The sequence below is a fragment of the Carassius auratus genome, chromosome 31 (assembly GCF_003368295.1).
Source record: "Carassius auratus strain Wakin chromosome 31, ASM336829v1, whole genome shotgun sequence".
In the NCBI taxonomy this organism is placed as follows: domain Eukaryota; kingdom Metazoa; phylum Chordata; class Actinopteri; order Cypriniformes; family Cyprinidae; genus Carassius; species Carassius auratus.
Window position 1 is genome coordinate 5,290,985 of NC_039273.1, and position 25,078 is coordinate 5,316,062.

Below are 25,078 nucleotides of genomic sequence, written 5' to 3' on the forward strand. Positions count from 1 at the left end.
AGACTGGTAATGAAAGGATATTAACTGGGTGTGGAGGCTATTTACTCATGGTGTGGTAGCCTACTAAACACAACCACAAGGCATATGTCAGCTCTGACCACTGCTTTATTTGCAGGGTCATCCAGTAATAGGACATTTAATTAGATGCCCAGTTTATATCAATTCTTGTTCAAACTGAAGGTTTTATGAGATTCAGTAGAGATATTTTGTTGTTGTTTGTCCTTTTTATGGCGCCCTTAAAATTATACAGCGCTATAAAAGATATTTTCCTGGCGGAAAGGAAATGCACATCCTTGTTATTCATTCATTTGACCTTGATCCCAAAGAAGAGGTCAACCGCTAGCATGTGTCATTGATGAATGCAGCACATTTCCTGTGCCTCAACCCCACAAGCTCACATTTAGCACAATATCCCTCATATTGTGGACAGACAAAGAGTTGGGACTCTTTAAGATTACATTTTAATATGAGACACAAAAAAACGCCCGTCTTAAGAAAAATGTAGATTTTTGTTGGTGCAGACTTGTAAACTGCAACTAAAATTGAAATATGCTGAACAAGGGTTCTCACAGCTGCCTCTTTGGGATCATTTAGTCTTGGTCAATCAGCTGTGTCATGAAAACATTAAAATACATCCTGTTTTAATATAGCCACTAGACCATTAAATGCAATGATAATGTTATGATGGGAAAGTGATCACAAGTTCAAAGTTATAAATGTGCATAAAGTCGTCTGGAGTGTATAGGAACCGTCTGTCTCAGCAGAGCCCGTTTTGATGGCACGCAGTGACATCTAGCGGTGAAAGAATGAAGTTGTGACGTCACCAGTTCCTCCTCCTGACCTGATCCAAACTCGAGCAGACTGATAACTTTCTTATCCTTGTGGCAAAGTTCTATTTTCACAAACAGAAAATTCTTAAGAAAAGAAATCTAATTTTATAGAATTCTTATGTGAAGTAGAAAATTTAATTAAATCACTAAAACGAATTAATAACCAAAATGTGTTTCTTTTTTGAGGAGATATGATGAGATCTTTCATGTACCATGATTAATACTTGATTTGTTGTATTTTTGTTTCTTTTTTTCTTCTTTTGTAACTTTCATTTCTTCCATTAGTTCTGTGGACTTTTGATGTATTGTTAATACTTTTTATGCAATGTATGCAAAATAAAAAAAAATTACCTTGAGCAGATTTATAGGCCTTTAATTGAATTTCCTCGATACATGGCCCATTTCACGCACTCTAGTAGTGTTAGTTAGAATACACACATGTGTCATGGTGAAATAAAATACACAATCGATGATCGGTTTAACTGGTTTCATAAAATCTGTATGAATTGGCCTTCTTTCAATTCACGCATTCGACTGAATCGGTCCGGACGATTCTCGAGTCAGCAACTCACCCAACTGACTCATCGATCCAGATGTCATGACTTGTGAAGAATCATTGAACCGGTTCTTTTTTAATGAAATATTCGAAAGAACCGGTTTTTGGGAATTATTATAACTTTCCATCTCTTCTTTTCCATTTATAAACGGCTAGTTTCCTACCCAAACTTGCATCTTTAAAATGTCGGATAGGTCAGAACACAAGGGCGGTGCATACATTATGATTACAGAACATATAATATTTCTGATACTTTTACCGTACTTATAAAGTCTGCACATTTCTGTAACACTGCTTTTCAGAAGGATTAACATTCCATGAAAAGGCTACAACAGAGGCTCTAATAAGACTGTTGATTGCAGTTGTATTATATTGGAAAAAAAGAAACTTGCAGCACTTAATAAGGATAAATTAGTTTTATTAATTTATAAAACTTATGCAAATCAGACATGCAGAGACACTGATCACAAATATTGCAGTAGTCAACACCATTTAGGTCTCCCATGTGATGTCAGGACCGACCCAAGAACACTGATTTCAAATGGTGCTAGATGCCATAAAGTACTCTATGGCACCATCTGAATTCAGCTTCCAGGAGCAGCATGGGAGGAGATGGCACTGGAAAACAAAGTACAAAACAGAAAAGATGCTATACTATATAGCTTGTAAACCCCATTCTGTCAAGATTCTTTTAATAGAATTTATTTCTGTGCAACTATGTTAAAACATGTTCCCTAAAAGTAGGCCTATGCTGTGTGTTTATGTGCTCCACTACTGCATATACCCAAGAGTAGAGGTATTATGTTTGAACCATTGCAGACCTGAGTCAATTGAATGAGTACAAAAGAAAAATATAGGGAGTGACCAGGAGGGAGGGAGGGAGGGAGAGTATTTGTTTACAAGTTTCTTTTTCACTCTAGTACATCAGTTTATTCTTGGTTTGCTGTCTCTGTGCACCTGACAGCTTGTGCAATGCTGATCCGGCTCTTAAAGGGAAAGGCATCTTTATTGAGACAGAACCTGCCATTTAAAGGGGGTGGAAAAGAGAAAGAGAGAAAATATTGCAGTAAATATACAGTCAGCAGATTGCAAACAGTTAAGGCATGCAGTACAGTGTGCGTGTATGTAAACACACACACACACACACACACACACACATATTTATTATTTCTACGTGGGAACAAGCAGTTTTTTTTCCAAATGTTTGTTGTATATTATGTATAAATTGTATAATTCTATACTAGTACAAATCTGTATATCTTTTTATTACTAGATTTATGTATATAAAAAAAGTGATGATAATGATCACCAAAGTTATGATAGGCTACGCTTCAGTAGGCTACACAATAATAGGCTATAACAAGCAGACAATGCAGTCTGAATGCGCCACCTAGAGGGAAAATTGAGCACTGTGCTAATGATTTGTTTACCTCGTTTAGTCAAGTGCGCACTTGCAAATAACTAATGCAATTTTATTGTTAAACTCGCCGAATAAGACCGACAATATTGCGATTTGACGTCTTAAGCTCTATTTTTTTCGATGAAATGTCTATCCTTAAAAGTTTTGGGGTTAAACAAGGTACCGAAAGTATGTTAAGCTACTTTTAATGTGTGATCCACTATTATTACTTAAAAACCCCTAACGATTCCTCTGATTTGCTTCAGCTGTGGTCTGAAGCGACAAGAAGTGCGCACTTCAGCTACAGCCAGTGACGTGCGCAACGCATCTCTCGCTCGCGCAGCATCCTTTTCTAGCAACTCTTGAACGCGACGCAGTTAGGTGAGACAGCGCAACACTCATTCAAGATCGAGACGCGTGGATATAAACAGGGAGCGCTCTACGAAATCTCTTACGCAGGCGAAATTCCCTAACGAATCTCCATATCCTTGTCGCAATCGCTATGACGCAGTAATACATCTATCTTAACGAAGGCCTGTTGGAATAATTATCAGTGCACTTCAATTTCAGATTTCAAGTGATGACATCAATTTGTAAACTTTATTTGTCAGATAATATTTATAAATGATGTTTGGTTAAAAATGTTAAGGTAACCTATTTAAAAGGATTCATACATTATTCCCGGTCTTACAAACAAATTAATTAATTGTACCTTTCATAAAAAGAAATTCTTCTACTTACCTGGATACATTCAAACGATTGCCTTCCACTGGAATCTTTTTCTTAATATTTTTTCTACATGTAAAGGATGCCTGCACTCTTCACTTGATTCAATCCGACCCAACTCCTCAGTTTCTATTCTTTGAGACGTAGTCTCCTCGCATCATTACAAGATTCCTATCGATTTTTCCAGGACGAAATACTCAAGCCACGCCCCCAGACACTCCCCCGGCGTCTGATTGGTCGCTGTTCTTCACACGTTCCTAAACACTTCGGGATCACATGTGCCTGACGCGTGTTTACAAACATTGAATGAGGTCACATGGTACAGGCGACCATTTAATGCGCATCGCTGGATACTGTCGCAGCATCTCATAACAGAGAACAAAAGCATTGGGACCCAAGCTTATATGAAAAGATCTGTTATATCATGCCATCGCGAAAACACTGTTTAGATCGTTTATTTGACCTTATTCTATTAGCAATCGTAGCATCTTTCTTTTATAGCTCATAAACATGTCCTGTATGTTTTGATATAAAAACATTTATCATTACCAAGTAACTGTGCTGTTGATAGAAAGATATTAAGAAAGATATCAAACGTGTTTAGCCAACGACCTCTCATGTTACAAACATATTACTAAATGTCAAATTAGAGCACATATGACGAATTATTTTTCACTTTCATGTTTTCAAACTTCAAATATTTAGGTCAGATTTATTTATTTATTTTCTCGCAAGGATGGGGGACATTCTAGAAGTTTCTGTAACATTCATGGAATATTCTGTAATACTCCAGTGCTTTCTGGAGCATTCCAGAACATTAGGACTAGTCATAAAAGACAACCCCCCCCCCCCCCCCAAAAAAAAAGCAGTCAAATTTCATTAAGAAAAAGGAAACTTTGTTTCACTGTTATAAGCGTAGTTGGATTATTGAATATATGAAATATATTGAATTATTATTTTAGTTGTACAAATAATGTTTTTAAAATAAAAGTCTTAATGAAATCCACATTGGGCTATTGTTTATATATTGTCATTAAGTCATAAAATATAATGATAAGCCAATAAGTCAAGGACAGGCTTCAGTTAGATAACTGCATGAAACATTGTTCATCATGCCTCCCAATTTTACATATTCAAAAGTAATAAAAAATGTTATTATAATGTTGGCATTAGAAGCTCAGATAAAATAGAACAAAAAAGAAAAACTATTGTACCCCAAATCATTTTGAATAAATCCGCATTTCACGTCATTTCTTGATAGAGAGAAACTTTACGAAGCACATTCTGAGAGAGTGTCATCTCTCTCTATATAAAGTATTTGCGACAATAAGAAAGGAGTTTATTGTTTTACCTCTAGATTTTGTTATTGTTTCAAGGAAGGATTTCATAAAGAATTCTCAATGTTCTCTCAGATTATTATTGTCCAGTAACATTTACCTATGCAAGAGCTCTGTATACACACCAGGGGGCACTATTTACCCAAAATACTCTTTACTAAAGCCATTGTTCAAGTTGTTGCCAATTTACAAAGTGGAGGATTTTTAAGTTCACATTTCGAAAATTAGCAACATTTTATTCCAAAAGCAATACCTCAACAAAGACATAACAACCGAATAATTGTTTATTTTTTTATGCACTGCACTATAGATCTCAGCAGAGACAGAGGCATAGTGATTTACAGTACAGTCTACAGTAGTGCACATTTGTGAGAAAGCTGTGAGGGAAGTGTCTGGGAATAGAGCATGAAGTGTACATGTGTTGGTCATAAAACTGAGCAACAAGGGAGGGCATGTGTTTGAGTAAAACCATACTTCGTGTTCATTCTCATGGGGATTATATAGCTGACAGGTTTATCCGTGTGTGTGAAATAAATCAGTTTATTCCTATGCCTGGTTAGGGAGGTTGATTCATTTTTCTGGATAACAGAGATAGTTGGTATGTTAATTAAATATTATTCTATACAAGTTGTTGTCAAACTTTTTCAGGTGGCACACAACCTAAACCTATAAATCATTGCTGCACCAAAGTATTTACAGTTTTTTTTTAGTAGAAATGAGACTGTGAATGACATGGCCTAAGTTGTCTCTGAATGTCATGTTTATTCATTAAACCCTTTATACTTGTTATTGCAGAAGAGTGTGATGGAGATCTGGTGTCACTGAGCGTGCATGTGCTATCCAAGCTCTTAAACGAAACATCTGAAGCTTGCAGCTGGGTCTGACTGCATGTCTTGATTTAGCTCCATGGAATTTAGACTATTTGTTGGTGAGTAAAGGATCTATATATAACAGGAGTTAATATTATGACATATCTAAACAGTTTTGTTTTTTGTGATGGTATGTATTTAATACCAGACTCATATACGCATTTTAGAATAACAATAAAATTCTTTACATTTAGTTGATATTTTATTCTCAAGAGGAACTGGGAATAAGTTTGACTTTATGCTTGGTATTTGAGTGTAATTGGTCATATTTTCAAGTAGTTGTTAATTTGTCTTGTTTTCATTGAGTAAAATTGATTTAGAATCCTAATGATTTCTTTATTCTCCATTGTTGACACTGATTGGTTGGTTCGTAGTTGGAGGGAAACATCAGCTCCGCCTTCATTTCGCCATGTCATTGGTCTTTTTTCCTGCAGTTGCTGAATTCGTCTGGTGGTTAGAGCAGACTCAACTTCTCCACCCTGCCTATATATAAGATATACAAATCCCTTAGTGCAAAATGTTCAACCATGGGGCTCCACAGAAGGTTTAACACACCTCACTTGATCCCACTACCGTGTGAATCCACTGAAATTTCCTGCATGTAGCAAGTTTGATGTGGCCCAGGGGACATACTTACTGCCTGACTGGTGTTTTCTTTGTACTAGCTTCAGTAGATTTACTCGTTTATTTAAACAACCATTCAAGGCCAAAGATGTTATTTATGAATCCTTAGTGACAACATGTGTGGACATTTACATGTAAACGTTTGGGATAAATCCTGTGATTTCAGTGGAATTGATTTAAATGTGGTCAGATGTGACATATACAGAAGTTTATTCAATGTTTATTTTTTGTTTAATTTTCTCAGAACATCAAGATAATTACAGTAAATATATATAAAAACATAAAACACATACTATGCTAATCACTTATTACTGCTATTGTGTACAAACATTATGAAAATTGTGTTTTATTGTTTAGAGGTTCAGAAATTTGCCTTCTCAACAGTCAGTTGAATCAGGAGAATTGAATATGACAAACAAAACTATTTAAGCACTCACTCATACACATACACTTTCACATGCTAAACAACAATCCTAACCCCCCCCCCCCCCACCTTACACACCTAACCAAAAAATTATAATACAAAATATACTTTGTATAAAAATATATGCAGTTACTGTAAAGGTCAAATTTGTAATTTGTTGTAGAGACGAGTTTGGCTTTTTAAAAATATGATAACAGCAGTGATTCATCAGACATTGCCATTAAGATCTACATGCAAATGTGTTTAATGAGTGATGTGTCTAACACAAGATTTTTAGCAGTATTTGTGTTAACACTACCACTCAAGCTTTTTGCTTATTACACATTTTCAGCTTAGCTTGTAGAGAATAATGCTAATAATGCCACGGTCCTGAGGAAACACACATACTGATTAAATGTATTTTGAATGCAAAAGTTGCTTTGAAGAAAAGCAAAATCTCTGAAATGCATAAACGTCCAGAACCTTTCTGAAGTGAATCAAATCAAGAGTGGAAAATGCAATATACTAACATAGGCAATAGAAAATGACACTATATTTTAGTCAGTGAAAGGCCAGGGTTGATAACCACATTTGAACTGATAAGAATCCTAATTTTAAGAACTGTTGAATCCAGACAATAGTACATTTTCTGATGTACCAAAGCATACTACTGTATGTACAGTATGTAGAGCAGCAGTTGTAGATTTGAGAATGCTTTTCCATTATGAATACTGCACATAGATAAGATTTTTGGCTCATCTAAACGTATAATACATATCCTATTCATCATATTCCTTAAGCATGGAAGCACTGGTGGAATCCAAACATATTTGAAAGTGTAAATGTTTGATGTTTGTATGTAATTGATCTGGTTTCTGAGTTGTTATTCATCAGCTAACATTTCAGGCTCAACTGAAACAGATTTGGTTCTTTTATCTCTTGCATTTACACAAAAGGCTGTCTAACAATCAGTTTATTATACTATCATCATTATTATCAATATCAATGTTGCAGTTTTTATCACACCTAATGTTATTGTGCATGATAAGCCATGATGTTTGTTCACTCTTCATGTTGGACATTGGATTGATGTTGACACCGAGTCTCTTACATTGGAGTATCAGTCACTTGTGTCTGGGTGGCGGAGTGTCCATTGGTGGGGGGAGATTCTGGAGACTCCCCATTGATGATGGACTTGTCCAAAGGCTCCTGTTGAGGCAGAGGAGCCACAGACAGCAGTGTGTTTCCTTGGTTCTCCACTTGAAAGGAGTCCTCAGCCTTGATTGAGACGAGACAGTAATTAGATATTGAGCAATGATCCTCAACCCTAATACTATTGATTCATTTAGAATGAGCAGTGATTAGATGGTCACACTTACCAGCTGTTGCCCTTTCGATTGTCCTCGATTAGTCTTTAGAAGATATCCAGCAATTAACAAAGTAGCAAGAAGCAAACCCGTTATTAGAAGAGAGATGAAAACAATTTTTGACTGCTGGCCAGTTCGGGACACTGCCTCCTCTACTTCCACCTAGACACAAACCATTACCAACACAAGTTAGCATTTGACCTATTTGGTGATGTATCTTAGTTTTTATAGCACTGTATCACAATATTGTGTGAATTAGGTTTGTGTGAACTGAAGTGTTATACTGTATAGTGTGTTGGTCTGATTTGTTAGCACAGCTGTTTACACTTTAGTTACAGCCTTACCTCACTCCAACTTAACCCTAAACTAAACCACATGGTAAAAGATGCAGTGTTTCTGTTTCAGAGGCATTATAGGGTGTGTATTATTCATATGGACTGGAATCTGGGAGTAACGCTTTATTAAACCACCGATACACAAAATTCCTGATGGCAGATTTTCAGACTTCTTCCTTTTGTATTTGCCCTTTCTGTCTTTTCACCCTGCTTACTTGATTACACGACAAAGTTTTCAGTGTTGCTGACCTTATCGGTGATGTTGTCATTGTTGAACTTCCCAGCCATTCCTTCAGGATCAGCTTCATAAAAAAAAATATAAACAAATCAAAATAAATTCAAAATACTAATATTTTATTCTGATTGTTCACAGCACCGGAATATTTAACATGCAGCCACAATAGTCACTTATTAATTTATATTTGTTTATTTTTGCAATAAATTTAGGCTTTAGAGAATTTTAAATTCCAATTCAGACTGAAGTGAAACAAGTGAACAAAAAGTACCCGGAAGTTTTATAGCTTGAATTAATTTGTGTGTAAAAATGAATTTAAATTCAAAGATATTCAATGTTAATTTTTAATTATATGATAAACTTTGAATGTTGGTTTTAAGTTGGATGCTTTTATACGAGCGATAGATGCCATCTATAGACATTTGTATGTATTTCATATTTATAATTGTAGAGTTATATATTTGATCATAATTAATCAAATAATTAACTATAATTAACGTATTATTTTGTGGGGTGAACAACAAAACAATACAAACCTTCAACGCTGTCTCCATAAACAATGATCTCATCCGTGTTGTCTTTCTGATAGATTTCAAGTTTGCAGTCTTCACCACAGAGATGTTCTAGAACACTTTGTATCTTGACTTTAGTCTCTTCCTATTGGGTGAAAGGTTTTTGAATAAGTGTTGGACATATATATATATATAAAATTTAACATGTAAACCTGAGGAAAAGAGTGATGCCTTAAGCCTTCCTCTCTTTTTCTCCCCTTTCTTTCTTTCTTTCTTTCTTTCTTTCTTTCTTTCTTTCTTTCTTTCTTTCTTTCTTTCTTTCTTTCTTTCTTTCTTTCTTTCTTTCTTTCTTTCACTCTGTATCTCATATTTCTTTCTTTCCTGGAATGTAGTGTAATATGACACGTGTATGTTCAGGTTCTCTCTCATAGCAACAGCTTCCCCTTCCACTCAATCACAGCTCTCCAAGGAAACATTGGCGAATAGAAGAATACCCATAAAAATGCCATTTTGATTATAAATGTTATGATTAACACTAAAGTAATCATGTTGCTAATAAACTTTCAAAAACTTTCAAAAATTAAATAGATAATAAATTAGGCAGTTTTGCTGGTGATGGAAGATGATGACAGTTTAACGTTTTCTCTTTTGTTAAGATAGGTGTCAAATTCGTCCTGAATTTGAGCTGAAAACATCAGATGTCATGATGTGTGCTTTAGTCATTTACACACACAGGTCATTCATGATTTTTTTTTTCTCGTAGTAGATACTTTATTCTACTGAGACCCTTTACTGGCTCTGAAACTAAACCTAGAGGCCGTCTGTGTGTCTTGGCAGAGTTCCTGCTGCCGCCCATGGATTGTAATGGAATGCTATTGATGTGCAGGCCACAAGGCCTCTATGACGGCTCCACTTAGTGAGCCTTAACACAAAGCATAACACACTTATTAGAGTCTCTATGAGAAAACTTTATTTATACTAAATTTATATACTTATAATGTTGACTATACTTATAAGACGACTTGATTGTCATATTGGCAAAAGGAAGACACAACTAGCAGTCTGTCTATTGTTTTGTCTGAGACTGAAGGCTCTGAATTACAGTATGTTTTTTTTCTTAATTTTTATTAATGTGGATTATTCTGAACACACTTTAGTGTGGGCTTCCTGAAATTTAATGGTATTTGGGTGCTGTATGTCCCGAGTGATCAGCATACAATACAACAAATTCAGCATACAATACTTAGGCATACTTAATAAACTAAAGCTTGGGTGAAAGCTTGGGTGAGTTTCCTACCTCTACTGTACACTTAAATTCGGTCTTTTCAAACTAGTCAGGATGGATCTAGAATCAGCACTGCTACTATTATTTAATATTATTTTCCCAGATTCCACACAGTTATAAATCCATACCAGTACTTACACATGTGGAGGAGGCCTTTAGTTTCAGCAGCACATCATACTTGTATCGCACTGGTATTTTATCCACACAGACCACATTGCCCTGCAAAATAAACACAAATATAAGACCAGAAGTCATCTTTACCTAACAGAACACATCATCCAAATACTGAATTATTTTATAATGTTTTAAAGTAATGTTTATGAGGTACTGTATAGAGTGACTTCATCTTAGAAGTGACACTGTTTATTTCAGGTGGGTTTGGTTCGGTCTGATCTGGGGTCTGTGTGTTAGGCTGAGTTGACTCAGTGGTCTTAGTTCGTGGCGTCTCTGAATCAGGAAACATAGTGGGGAAAACGGCAATCTGGATCTGATGATCTTCTGTGAGGGAAAGATACTTGTAATTACTTGACTTGTTGTAGTCATGGTCATAAAGAGCTGTTTTTCTACTACAGCTTAATGTGTATATATATGTTTTTTTATACCTTTTTTCTGCACCTTTCCTGTTGGAAGGAGTAGATCACCATCCCCACGGGTGTTGACGCCTGAATCTTCATGCACATCTTCACAAATCACAGCTGAAATATAAGGCAAACAATGTCACAGCGGCTCATTCAAACTATTTGCATCCAAATCTTAATCTTTCTTTCTTTTTAACGGCATATCAAATATACAATCTTTGTTTGGCGGATGATAAAATACTATAGACTTGCACTGAAGGAGGGAACTGAGTGAGAAATTAATAGTTTTTTTCCTGCAAAGGATGCATTAAATTGCTCAAAGGTAACAATAAAGACTTATTCTTACATCTAAAAAAAACTATTTCAAATAAATGCGTTTCTTCTGAACTTTCTATCCATTAAAAATAAATTAAATAAATAAATAATAATAATTGCCATTTCCACAAGATTTTTAAAGAGGTCATATGATGCTTTTTTAAATATCATTATTTTGTGTATTTGGTGTAATAGAATATGTTGACATGCTTTAATGTTCTAAAAACAACATTATTTTTCAAATACTGTGCCTCTCTCAAACACGTAGTTTTCTACAAAGTCCCTTTCGAAAAGCGCTGTCTGATGCTCTGATTGGCTAACTGAGCAGTGCATTGTGATTGGCCGAACAATGTGAGCACTCGTCGGAAATGTAATTTCCCATTACCATAATCGTGAGCTTCATCTTTCAAAATAAATGTCCTTAGTTTTACCATCAGTGCAAGCCAGAAAGGGGAACAGAGGGGTGTGACAATTCATACGCCAAACATACACTAGCAATAACCTTGCGACCAAAAGTAAATCCAAAAATGGCTCCAAAAAGTGAAGTTGCTTATAAAAAAAAAAAAAAAAAAATCAAATCATTTGAACTTGCTGACCAAAACTTATGAACAGTTGTGTATTTCCCTTTGTACAAAAGTGTGTAAATATAAGTCATGCATTATCATTATTATTTCTGAATCCTGAGACAATTAAGTAACAATCCGATGAACACAATGGACAGAAATGGCTTCCAAAATCGAGAAATCTTGACACATTGAAGTTGTGTTCTGATACATGCACATGTTTGTGACTGTTTTTACATTCAATAAAACTGCAGTAACAAAGCTCAGGCGTACTCTGTGTTGAAGAAGTTGTTAAGAATGTCAATCTACATTTGCAACTTTTGCTGGATTGGCAAGAAGCAATGTTGCTTGCATTGCAACAGGCTTCTGTTTACAGCATAACAATTTTACACTTTTTTTTCTCACTTTTTTCTCTATTGCTGGCCACGAAAAGCCACAGATAAACTTCTGGTGAGACCTTCTGTGTTCCTCTTGTGGTTGCATTTATAACAAAACTGCAGTCACAGTGGGTCAGAATTAATGCATCTAATTAAATCTAAGTGCAAGGACGCTCCCCCCAAAAAAAGCCTTGTAGTCTAAAAAGCCTTTAAGTCTGTATGTGTCTTTGTGCAGAATTTGGTTTACACGACATGCAAATGCGTTAACCAGCACTCTCTCTTTGTCCTCACCTTAGTTGCCAAAGTTTTTCGACCTGTGCTCAGACAATCTGTGGGGTATTTGGAAAGCCTGTGCCGAGTGCTTCATGGTTGTTTCAAAATGCACTTTTCCGGAGATGTGGCATTTTAAATTGTCCCCCTTGTTCATCAACCTCATCAGTGATCAGTCACGTTTGGTAAGAGCAGAGAAACACACACACTAACACTCGGCATGTCATTTCTGTCCTCACTGAAAGTGAATGTGGTTATATGATGTTTAGTATGCGAATGTGGAGTAGGATTGATGAAGCTTGTATGTGTTGCAGTACACAAGCCACGGACGCTTAAGACCGCTGATTCCACTGTGTGAGCCTGTCTTTTTCACACACACACACACACACACACACACACACACACACACACACACACACACACACACACACACACACACGTTTGTTTTTGTGAAAAGTGGAGGCATCCCATAGGCGTAATGGTTTTTATACTGTAGAAACTGTATATTCTATCGCCCTTCACCAACCCTACACCTAACCCTAACCCTCACAGGAAACTTTGTGCATTTTTACTCTCTCAAAAAAAAAAAAAAAAAAAAAAAACACATTCTATTTGATTTATATTATGTCTCCCTGTCATGGCTGCTTCAACACTAACTGTGAACCCTTCAACACTTACTGAAACCACGCTTTCTTTCTTTGCATGAACATTTGGGCGGCATTATTCAAATATTTCCACATAGTGACGTACACATGTGGGGGCGTGTTTGAATGAGCCATTTTAGGGGGGCGTGGCCTTTACTTTGATAAAGACTTTAGTCTTTGCAACTTTACAGATCTTCTTTATGCACCCAGAGCATGTACTGTAACACTCCAAAGAGAAAGGACAATTTTAAATCACATCATATGACACCTGTAAGCAGCACAACTGTTTTCAACATCGAAAATAATATGACATGTTTATTTACCAGCAAATGATTTCTGAAAATCATGTGACCTTGAAAACTGGAGTAATGATGCTGAATTAGAATAATAAATCACAATATCACAGTATTTACAGTACTTTTGATAAAATAAATGCATTCTTAGTGTGCATAATAGAGACTACTTTCAGAAACATGAAAAAAATCTTACTGACCCCATGGTAAGGCACGACTCACATGTTTTCTTCAGAAATTATTATTATTATAATTAATCAGCCTTAACCGAGCTGTAAATCATCAATGTTGTGTTGTCTCAATAACAGAGTTCCATGGACTCAAACCCAATTACCCGTTTAATTGAGATGTTTTCTGTCTCCATCACCCACGAGCATTGTAGTGTATGAGTTAAAACTTGTGTTAGAGATTACTTGCTAAGCCATGGAGTTTACACTACACGGGCGATGTGAATTTGAATCTGGCTGGCAAATATTTTTTTCTTTTTCTTATTCTGTTCTATCTATTATGCTTCTTTTTGTGGTGCTGGAGTTGGTGAAGCTGGTCCTGGTTTGACCAGAGTTGAATTACAACGTTACTGACTTTGTTCAGTTGGCCATGTCCAAACTGATTGATTGAACAGCAAAAGTTTACAAAACTCAATCTTTGTAATTCAGAGGTATGTTTAGAATTATCTTATGCTTAACTGGTTCAAGTCGATTAAATTGCATAATGTTTTTCAGAGCCAGAGGAATGAACACTGACCTAATTTCCAAACAGTTCTGTCCAGGGCTGCACTGGTTTGAATCCATGAGTTAAATGTGCTGTGTGTAATTAATAGACTGATTGTGCATAGATACATCAGCACAGACTGAGCTTATAAAACCTTAACCTCACCCCTCCTCCCTGCCACAAGAGGTCCTCACCTCTGACCCCATCCATGCCTCAACACACTCCCCCCTTGAAACCACAGAGAGAGTTGATCAGAAGTTAAAAAGAGAATAAAATTGAAACAGACGGAGGCAGGGAGATGGAAAGAGCAAATAAGAGACTCTTTGTGGAGCCATTTCTAGTTTGGCATAATTATGTGCTGAAAAATTAGATTTATGTGATTTTCTACAAGAGATGTTTTGAATAAAGCAGTGATTCTATTCTAAAAGATTTTTTTTTCTATCTTTGGTCATGTGCCAGTGCTCAGCATGATACACATGAAACCTAAAGCGAGACAGTACTGAGTCAGATCACTGTCAGAATGATTAGGTGTGTCCATCCATTATAATGAAACGATTATCTAGCATTATTTGCATAATTCTCTTTAGCACACAGCAAACTTCACCTCAGTTTAATTCATTCTAAGCAATCTTTTGATTGATCACACACAAAATATTTGCATTTTTTAAAGTTTTAGTAATCAGCAAACAATATTTCCCATGTTTTTATTTAGCCTGTAAATTAAATAGCCATGAGAAGTAATGCTATAATATGATTTAGCAGTGTTTCTCTCTTTGCTAAATCTCTTCTGCTTGTATTATTATATTTATAAATCTGGATAAAGTGTATTAAACTGTATTCTGATGCTAGCATCTAGATTTTCCCAAGGTTCAAGGAGAAATGCACTAAGAATGAATAGGATTTGTTTGCATGCGCTGGCTTGTTTTGACTTAAAGAGTTGTGCAAATCGGTAATGGCGCAAACACTAACAAAATGACCTCTCAATGCAATTTGCACAGTGCAATTCCCATCTTTTGAACTAGGTTTGAGTGTTATTTTGTGGAGGTGTAACTGTTTAGTGATATCGGCCTGAAGTGTTTTGTAAATTAGATTTATAAGCAGTTTTAGGTAGCTTCACAAGAAAAATGTATTCTACTTCTGTGTAATACACTTTCCAATTTTGTATGTGTACTGATTTAGTGAAAATATTCAAACCAGGGGATTTATAGGTACTAAAACAGTAAATTCTTTGTCATCAAAAATCTCACTTGCAGGATATTTTTATTAGCATCACCAACTAATTTTTTTTATAATATTTATCTTCTACTGACGTTCAGACTAATAGGATTTGCTGAGGAAATTATACTTAGAAATATTGTTTTTGTTATCCTTAGAATCCATGTAAATCCCCTTATTTGCTGTTTCCATGTTCCCAAAAGAAATGTGACTTTAATATCTTAGTTGTGTCTCCTTGCCAGCAATGAGATTAAATGGAAAGCTAATGGAGACATTTACATTCTTATCTTGACAGAAACACCCTAGACATGTGCCTCTAGACCAGTCTTTCCCAACCTTTTTATTTTATTTTATTTTATTTAAAATAATAATAATGAAATAGGAAGTTATGATAATTTTCCACAGCACACTTGATGCAGCACAGTGGTTGGGAAACACTGCTTTATTCCTTCAGAAGAGATATTAATAGCATCTCAAACTGTGGTCAGGTTTGCCTTGAGATTTCATTATAACCTTTCAATATAATTATCTGTAGTTTTTATGAATTGACTCTTTATTCTAGCTGCATGCCAGCAATTGTTTCAATTATTTCTTTTTAAGACTCCTGAGTTACTGAGTAGTAAGTGATTCATGCCAAAGTTTTTTTTTCCCACCACCATGAGCTGAAGTCACCAGATGGGCACATTCAAATCTTGTTTTCTCCTCCTCCTCCTCTTCTCCAGTATCCATCCTCCTGCGTCTCTAAGCTCCTTGTTCTTAGCATGACCTCACCTCAGCGGTATTCACTCATTCATTCACTCGCTCTCCTCAGGGCTACTACCAGCCTGATATGGCTTTGTTTATTTTTCTTCCCATTAATTGGTTAAACTGACGAAAATGTGTGTGGTATTAGGCATGTGTGTTTCTGTGTGCCAGGTATTTCAGAGGCGTCTTGTTTTGATGTGTTTGATGATTTAATTTAGAGGCACTTGCAAACAGAGCAACTTTGCAAACATCTTAACCGACACAGTTTGTTTTTCTTCTCAAAGATTTGCTTTGCAAAGTGGAAATCTTGCTGAACCAAAACATTATGTTAGATATTTTTCAGCGCAAAGATAACCTAGAGGTAAACTTAAATTGACCCTTGGCTTGAAATTGGAATTCTTTTCTATGCTTCTCTCCCTTCCTTGCTTCCTGTAATCTGACAGAAAAATTGCTTTTTAATGAAGTTTATCTTTCAGTAGTTCTGATAAAGCCGAAAAACTATGTTCATTACTATTATTTATAGTAATAATGTTTTAACATACTGTTCAAATGTTTGGGGTCGATACATGTAAAAAAAAAAAAAAAATATTCAATTAAATACATAAATAAGTTAAATGTATATATAAATAAATAAAATGTAATGCATACATTGGAAGAACAGTAAAAAAGCAACTTCTAACAAACTACACTGAAGTGAATCATGTAGAAACTACTTCGAAAGCATGAAAGACTTTTCTCTAAAGATGCTACATAGTTCAAAATAAATTAAACCATATAAATAGCTCTGAATAACAGTGGCCTGTATAGAGGGAAGGCACAACAGAGCCCGTTACTCAAAGAATCATATGAAAGCATGGCTTCAGTTTGCCAGAGGGGACAGTACTGCTGCTCCCTAAACGCACCATCCCAACTGCTCAAACAACAACAACAACAAAAAAACATTTAAAAAAACTTTCGTTCTATATTAATATTAACAAACATATACTTTATAAAAACTATTCTGCTTAGGGCACCCATTGGGCCAGCAGCGGCCCTGAGAGGGTATATTAATGACCCAGCTGTGATGTGGAAAAATATTTTTTGTTCACATGAGAGCAACAATGAGCTCCCAAAACACCATAGCGAGTGGCATAGAAGGCTCACAGGGAATGAATATCTGGCTAAAATAGTAAGGATAGGAGAAAACCTCATTAGTGAGCCAAATTAAAGGGACAGTCCACCCAAAAATAAAAATTGTCATTCACTCACCATTATGTCATTCCTAACCTGTCTGACCTTCTTCTTTGGAACACAAAGAAGAAATGTTGTCCATTCAGTGTACAGAAAGTCAATGGGTTCCAGTGTTTGGACTTTTAAGATAATTATATAATTATTTGAAATCATTTTTAATTAAATATTTCATTTCCAATTTTTGTGTGACACTGATTGCATTTCCCTTTTTATTTCTGTATAATCTTTCTTAATTATGGACATCTGTGTTCAGTGTCCAGAGGAACATCTTTTTACTAAACGTTTTTGTTTTAGAAAGGAAGAATGAAGGTGAGAGTTGATGTCAATAATAAAAGGCCAGTTCACTCAGGATCTTGCACAAGCACCAGCACCATCCCCAACATTAGAAATAAGCCTCTTCCAACCATAGGGAACATCTCTACATCCCCCTTCCACACAAATGTTACGTCTATTTGCCCCCATTCCCCAATTCCTAAACCCATTCCCTCCATATTTCACATCACATAACAGGAAGTTACATATCTTATTCTCTGACTATGCCTGCCTTTTTCTTCAAAGCTCTTTGGGAATTTAATGTTTTGAGATTGTAACCCCAGGAATGCTTGAATAATGGGATCGGATGGATTCGTTATAAGCTGTTGTGAAAAGGAATGATAAAGGAACCTATCATGTGAGGAAAAAAAAGCATGCGGTGTGGGTGTCAATAAAGCAGGATGTATATTTTCTACATCTGGACTGTGATCCTCAAGGCTGCTCAAGCTGGTTGGTGAAGTCCCACGTCACAGTTTTTCTTGGAGCTAACAACGCGTTCACTACATCATGCCCTGCTCCACACTTGATAAAACTGACAGTTTGTCAGCTGTTATGAGAGATCAGCATTACTACAACAGATGCATGAGCATATGCTTCCAACCCCCGTCTCAAGTACATCTGTCACTTTTGCTTATCAAAGGCAAAGAAAATGTCATTAAATCTCAGTCATAAATTACTACATTATTTTTTTTATTTTTTTTGTGACTTGCAATTTTTCCTGGTGGGCAAAAATAAATCCCATAGACTTCCATTTAAAGGTGAACCAGAATGTAAAAGAGACTTGGGGATTGGCTCTTTTGACCTTTGATCAGTCAAAATCATCCAGAAAACCCTAGAAAGCACTCATAGCACCCGTGCAGTCACCAACCACTTCTGGGTGTTCTCTTAGGGATGCTGGAATTTGAGACTCAAAGAATCCAGTTACAGGGAAGGAGGAGTAAGTTTGGACTTCCTCTCTCTCCCTCTCTCTCTGTAATAACATGCCCCCCCCCGATCTCTGGACCCTCAACCCCTCTCTTCCTTGAGTGTGGGGCTGCATTGTCTCCACCCATAGAGAGGGCAGCAAACATATGGAGGAATGACAGACCCTTATGTTTCTAATCAGACACTCCTTGAGCAGCCCAACCCCTTCACTCTCTGCGAAGCATCAACAACAGAGCTTGTACCCCTTTAAGCTACACTAACTGAGTTATAGGACACAAGCCAATGAGAGTGAGAGCTGTGCTTGGTTGATGGGAGTATGCGAGGGAATGCATGCATTGCCCTGAATTGGCTTTAGAAAATAAACATACTGTACTGCATGACTAGAATGATGTGATAATTGAAACAAATTGAACCTAGTATTTTGACACCTTAAATGATGAAAAATAGATTTGAAATTAAATATACATATTTCCTCATATTGATGCATGGTTGAGTGTATTTTTATGTGGCTAAATATCATTTTATGCATGGATTTATAATAAAAATCAGAGGAAATGATAGATTAATGACACTAATGTACAAGCACCAAACAGTGATTTTAAGCATAAACTTCACAAAATCTATAAACTGGTTCTTCAAAACTGATTGGTTAATCACAATGTTGTTCCAGGGACAACAAAGATGTTGTCCCAGGAACATGTCTCACTTGGTAAAATCAGGTTTAGCCTCTCGTAATGTTGTCTCTGACTGAATTTAAAATATGTATTACATCATACGGTCCACAACTTTTGCCGCCTAGGGTCTTCTAAACACCTGGATGCTTCATAGTCCGCCAAATTCACAAAATCCTCTTTATGCCTAATGGAATTTCAACAGATGGACTCTTTAATTCGCATACAGACGCACACACGGCCACCTGGTGATTTAATATATGCACAGACACACTGTGTGGGTGAGAGCGAATCAATTGATCCCAAGCCGTTAACTTGAGAAGAAACTCATCAACTTTGTTTACAGCGTATTGCTGTGATGTAAAGGGGTGTGGTGGCTTCGCAGACGGAGAACTAGCAGAACAGAGTCGAGAAATACATGCATTAAAGCAAGTGCTCAAACTTTCACTTTTAAAGTTTTCTTTTTAATAGTTACTTTAAGTTACGAGTAGATAGGACCCATTTGAAAGCAAAATGTTCGTTCATAACTATCTCCTCCCCTAAAGCTGCACAACATCTTCAGGGATACAAAGTTGGGTCCAAACATCTGCAGGAGAAGAAAAGTGAAGTAAAGCGTACTCACCTTGAAATGAGACAGCAAAGAGACAGGTTAAGAAAGCAACGCTTGACACTTTGTGGCATTTTCTCTGTGTGGCCATCGTGAGAGGACAGTCCTGCAGCATGTGTTGTGAATGTGTGTCAGAGTGGGTGAGGTTTGGGTTTGTTTCACTGTGAGTCTCACACAAGGGATAAAGCCAATGCCTGTGCTCCTATAGAGTCATGCTTGGCCCTTCCCCCTCTCTTTTTAACTCGCTACCACTCACTACTTTAACCGTTCCACTCTATTCTATTCTTTTCTTCATTCCCCTGACCGGAGTCGTAATTATAGAGTATAGTGTCTGTATCCAAAGTAAATCAAATTGCATGTTTTTAATCTTTTGAAGTGAAGTCGATTAAGACAAAATAGAGACAGCATCAGTGCTCAATTTATCCACCGGCTTGGTGTGATGCCATTCTGAAAAAACTCACATGGTAAAATAACATAGATACATATTATCATAACCATCCTGTAACAAAGGAACAAAACATTGTGTGGATATTTTGTAAGTTGACTTGTGTTTGGCCATTTTAAATGTGCATATATCTATGTAAAGCACTGGAGAAAAACTGAATGTAAACATTTATATTTTATAGCTCCTATAAATCTGAACGTCCAAACAATGAAATGTGTGTTGCAGTATCTCCTGTTATGTTAATGCACACTGTCCAAACTCAACAAAGTGACTCAAGTAAATCCATTTAGGACATTTAGTGCTTATAACAATGTTAATGTCTCTGTTTAGGATTTTACATGCATTACGTGTTACTTTTATTTTTACACGCTGTTTTCATTTGATCCAGGTGTAAAGAAACTAGGACACAGTGCTGCCCTCTGCTGTTTAAAATTGCAAACAGCACATTTATCCATTTACAATATTAGAGTATAGGCTGTATGAGACTGCAGGACTCAAAAACAAAACAAACCAAATGTATACAACAAATACAAACGTTTAAATATGATAACCTTAATGAACATCAACCTTAGGTCAAATATCATTTTATAATATTTTTTAAATATTGTTTCAAATACTAAAATGTGTGATCAGGCTAGGCAAATTAGAAGTAGCAATAATTATTTTTAACTGATATGAATTGAATATTAATATCCAATATCTAATCCCTCTAACAAAATAAAGGCTTCAGAGTGTACTTTGTTCATGGAAAGCGGCATATTGCATATTCATCTTGCTATCATGATTATTCCTTTTGGATAAACTTCATAGAATCGTAGATTCAGTCTCTGGTTATTGAGGCTGGATTTAATTAGATGTTGGCAGAAGAGATGAATGACAGTGTGATGCTGTGTTCAGGAAGTCATATTTCAAAGTGATGGTGTGAAAATATGTATTGTTCTGAGGGCCTGGCTTGGGTATTTTCTTGGATGTTTAAGTTCAACTTCAACTTTTTAAATATTAAATGAGTTTTAAAACTAAATGAGTTGGCATTTTGGGGTTACTTTTTTTTTTTAAAGAAGTGGTTGGAAATTTGTCTGGAATGCTGGGTCCTCAAATCCCTGAAGGGTAATGCTGTCCGTCCATCGCTTTAGTGAGTGTAGGTTTTGACTGGCACTGTTATGCCCTTGGGTGAAGTACTTAAAAGTTTCTCCAGTGTGACTTCAGTGTCGGCAACAGATTACTGCAATCACTTTGGAACTTGCTGACAAATCTTGGTTTTAATAAGTGAAGTTTCAAAAAAAAAAAAAAAGGTATTATATTATAAGGTTGCTTTCAATTAATCACTTGGGTGTTGCTATACCACTGTTTTAGCTCTGTTTAAAACAACTGGATTTGGTTTTGTGTATTTTTTAAGTGAGTGGAATTCACATCATATTTACATCGGATAGCTGTAAACGCTCACTAAACATATGTTTGGAAGAAACAGAAGCTATTTGCCTTATTAGAAGTCAGAATGATTTTGAAATTGATATTTCAAGGTAAAAAATTTTTTACATAGAGTTGTTTTAACAACAATATTGGCTAGTGCTATTTTAACCTCAATTCAAATTACTGGTGCATCTGTTATTTTCACAAACCATACAATATAATATTTTACCACTAATTGTCCTGGGTCTTGTGGTAACATCTTGTTGATTCTTACCACAGTGTATGGCATAACATTATTACAGGAAGTACAGCAGGAGATGTAAGAGCGTACATGAGAGTGTACTGCATTTCTACTTCTGAAAACAAAGAGACTATAATGGATTTCATGTATTACAGCCCATAGGCATTCAGTCACCATAGGAACTTCTGAAGAGAGTGAGGTTAGCCACGATTAGCTGTCTTACCCTAAAGCATGGTGAAATGTGTTTGTGAAGCTCAGATCGTGAAGCTGTAAGCAATGTTTCCAAAATATTTACAGTTACAGTGCAATATGGAGGCCATTACCCTAGAGAAACAAACTCAGGTCTGTGTGATTAGAGGTTACACAGGACAGGAGCAGGGTAAATTTAATGCGTATTCCTCATCCTGTTGTGAATAATTCATCACTGCATGATATTTAGGAGGATAAAATGTTTTTCTTTCTAATATTACAAAGTGTAATAACTTGCCCCATTTTTGAAATGATTCAATGCAGTATTTTCACAATCCAGTGAATTCAGTATAAAATTAAGTCCCCATCCTAAATTGCTGAATATGTTTTATTTTTGAAATGCAACACATTTAGCTTAAAAAGGATTGTGAACAGTGTTTCATATTGATTTTAAATAGGCAAAAACACAGGATAAAGCAACCTTTAAATAGATTGAAAAAATTAAAATGCTAACAATTATTAACTTTATTTATTTTTATTTTATTTTTCATTCATTTTTTTACGACCTTGTAAGTTAAGTGAAATGTATGAACTTCTACTTGCTCATTATACTTGCTTATTAATTGCTTACTATTGCTTACTATAATTGCTTAATGTTCTACAAGGGTTGTGATTAAAACAATTTGTTTTTGTGCAAAATGAAAGATAAATATCAACTTTTCCTTACATCAATAAGGCCTTCCAAATGAGAGGAAATAACAGCATATTCATGAACATTCTGGAGCAATTGGGTAATGTTCACTACTCTTTATTTCACATCCAAGGCACTCTCTGTAGATTTGATCAACTGTGACTGCCTTAATGGCACTTCCATAGGAAATCTAACAACAAGGAAATTGCTGTTAAAAGTTATTGAATAGTCTTGTATTAGCCCAAATGAAGAAAATGTCAGAGGAACATATTGCTTGAGTGATTGTTAGAACTGGGAGCTCAATTCAGTTGCTGCACCATTGCAGTTATAACCCAGGGACACTGCAGCAGTTATAACTCTAGTGTGGTGTAAGCAAAAATAAAAGGATGGCTTAGATTCTTTTGTATATGACTTTGCTGAACCTGTTCAGAACAAATCTGCAAGCTTGTTCTGTGGGTGTTTGTATCATACTGTGATTATGCAAGTAAGATAGACTCCTCTGTGGGGAACTGAGAAAAAAAATGAAGGATGAATTCATCAGTATTGAATGTTTCAAGGACATAATTAGTGAGTGGTAATGATCAGGGATGGGTGGACACGCCTGGTCCATCATTTCACTGAAACACCATGAAAGACAGATGTCCTCCTTCACAGCACATAGTCATCTAGGATAACAGAATTTAAGTTGTTCATCGTTTCTGGTGTATTTTATAGTTCTATTTTTAAGGGTTATATAATCTCATTTAATTATATTATATTATATAAATTTAAGGGTTTAAAAAGTAGACTAGTCTTATTGAAGATTGTGCATTCTTCGAAACGAGTTGGCAGCAGGAATAACAGAACAAAATGTTATATGTATCCCTGGACCACAAAACCAGTCGAAATTGAGAAGTCGTGTGGACGTGCATAGCAGAGCAGTGCAAGGTGAGCATTTCTGTTTATCAAGCATATTATTATTTTTTTTACATTTTGACCTTCAGCCTTTTTTCAGCCGTTGAATCCACTATTAGGAGAATAATCCTGGAATGTTTTCATCAAAACCTTTCAAAATTTCTTTTTTCGACTGGAGAAAGAAAGACATGAACATCTTGGATGAAATATGGGTGAGTAAATTATCAGGAAATTTTAATTTGATAGTGAAATAATCCTTTAAGACAGTAAAATATATCTATATGTTATTTAATAAATATAATGATTGATAAATGTTTAAATTAATGTAATGTTACTTTTGACTCATCTGAACTGTAAATTGTGCTTTTACTGTAATTTTATATTATTTTAATTAATATATTAATTAAAATCTATTAATAGCTATCTATAGAAAACAGGTTTTTAACAGTTAAAAAAAAGTAAAAAAGGGGTCAGATAAAGATAAAAAAATAAAATAAATTATAATCGACGGCTAAATTGTAGTTTTTCATGCAAAAATATTAACATTATAAGCGGACATCAGGAAAAAAACTAATAAAGTGCTAAAAACATATAGTGTAATCCATAACATATACATATTATGACTATGATACTGTATAATCTCAATCTGCTAACCAAATTCAATTAGCAGTTTCCCAATGGCCTGGGGAGTTTCTATTTGTGCCATTTTAGAATTATTATTATTGTTATTGTTATTATTATTATTATTATTTATTTATAATTTTTTTTTTTATGTGTGGTCCACACCATTTGTTGTATCCAAATGATATGAATAACACATCGCACTGGAGATAAATGAACTGTGGACATTACAACAAACCTGCAGTATAAATTTTGGCAAAAGTATCTACACCTCATGTTTCCGTGCTGTTTGCAAACAGGTGTTCTTTGGAGCATAAAAATACAATTACTGAAGATTGTTTATCATTGAGTGCTATGTTATTATGAGAAGCTTGGGCAGTCATAATGGAGATTGGTGGCAGAATTTTGTGATAAACTCACAGGTTGAAAGCTATGTAACTATCGACAGTCCTTCAAAAATAATGCTAAATTACAGATTTAAATACTCATTATATATAATGTTTTCACAGATTAGGGCCAAAGAGTAAACTGTTATTTTACTACCAGCAATGTTTACTGCACAGGATAATGGGAAAGTAGCTAAAAATCATTGTTATCATTTATGATGCCTTTGTTTTTTTAACGTAGTCACCCAATGAACATGGGACCAAATTGA

General features: G+C 35.5%; 1 protein-coding gene and 2 long non-coding RNA genes across 3 annotated transcripts; 1 reads left to right on the forward strand and 2 right to left on the reverse strand.

The window, feature by feature from the left end:
* Positions 1-1,787: 1,787 nt before the first annotated feature.
* Positions 1,788-3,721, reverse strand: LOC113050303 (uncharacterized). The gene is made up of 2 exons (XR_003276751.1): positions 3,527-3,721; positions 1,788-2,406 (listed from the first exon to the last, which is right to left on the reverse strand). It is a non-coding gene; the product is annotated as an uncharacterized LOC113050303 (long non-coding RNA).
* A 1,446-nt stretch (positions 3,722-5,167) lies between these two features.
* On the forward strand, positions 5,168-6,845 carry LOC113050305 (uncharacterized). The gene is made up of 2 exons (XR_003276752.1): positions 5,168-5,776; positions 6,152-6,845. It is a non-coding gene; the product is annotated as an uncharacterized LOC113050305 (long non-coding RNA).
* A 19-nt stretch (positions 6,846-6,864) lies between these two features.
* Positions 6,865-20,158, reverse strand: LOC113050304 (uncharacterized). The gene is made up of 8 exons (XM_026213144.1): positions 19,948-20,158; positions 11,081-11,173; positions 10,807-10,976; positions 10,617-10,697; positions 9,218-9,338; positions 8,696-8,748; positions 8,124-8,273; positions 6,865-8,022 (listed from the first exon to the last, which is right to left on the reverse strand). Exons 1-8 carry the CDS (start codon positions 20,045-20,047, stop codon positions 7,852-7,854), a joined length of 939 nt encoding a protein of 312 aa, XP_026068929.1. The 5' UTR covers positions 20,048-20,158; the 3' UTR covers positions 6,865-7,851.
* Positions 20,159-25,078: the final 4,920 nt, after the last annotated feature.

Bases quoted from the DNA above. Each gene is read 5' to 3' on its own strand.
- LOC113050304 (XM_026213144.1), bottom strand. From the start codon at position 20,047: ATGCTGCAGGACTGTCCTCTCACGATGGCCACACAGAGAAAATGCCAC. The intron at 9,339-10,616 runs GTAAGTACTGGT...TTCACCCAATAG, and splicing joins TAAAGGCCTCCTCCACATGT to GAAGAGACTAAAGTCAAGAT. The intron at 8,023-8,123 runs GTAAGTGTGACC...GTCTCAATCAAG, and splicing joins AATCGAAAGGGCAACAGCTG to GCTGAGGACTCCTTTCAAGT.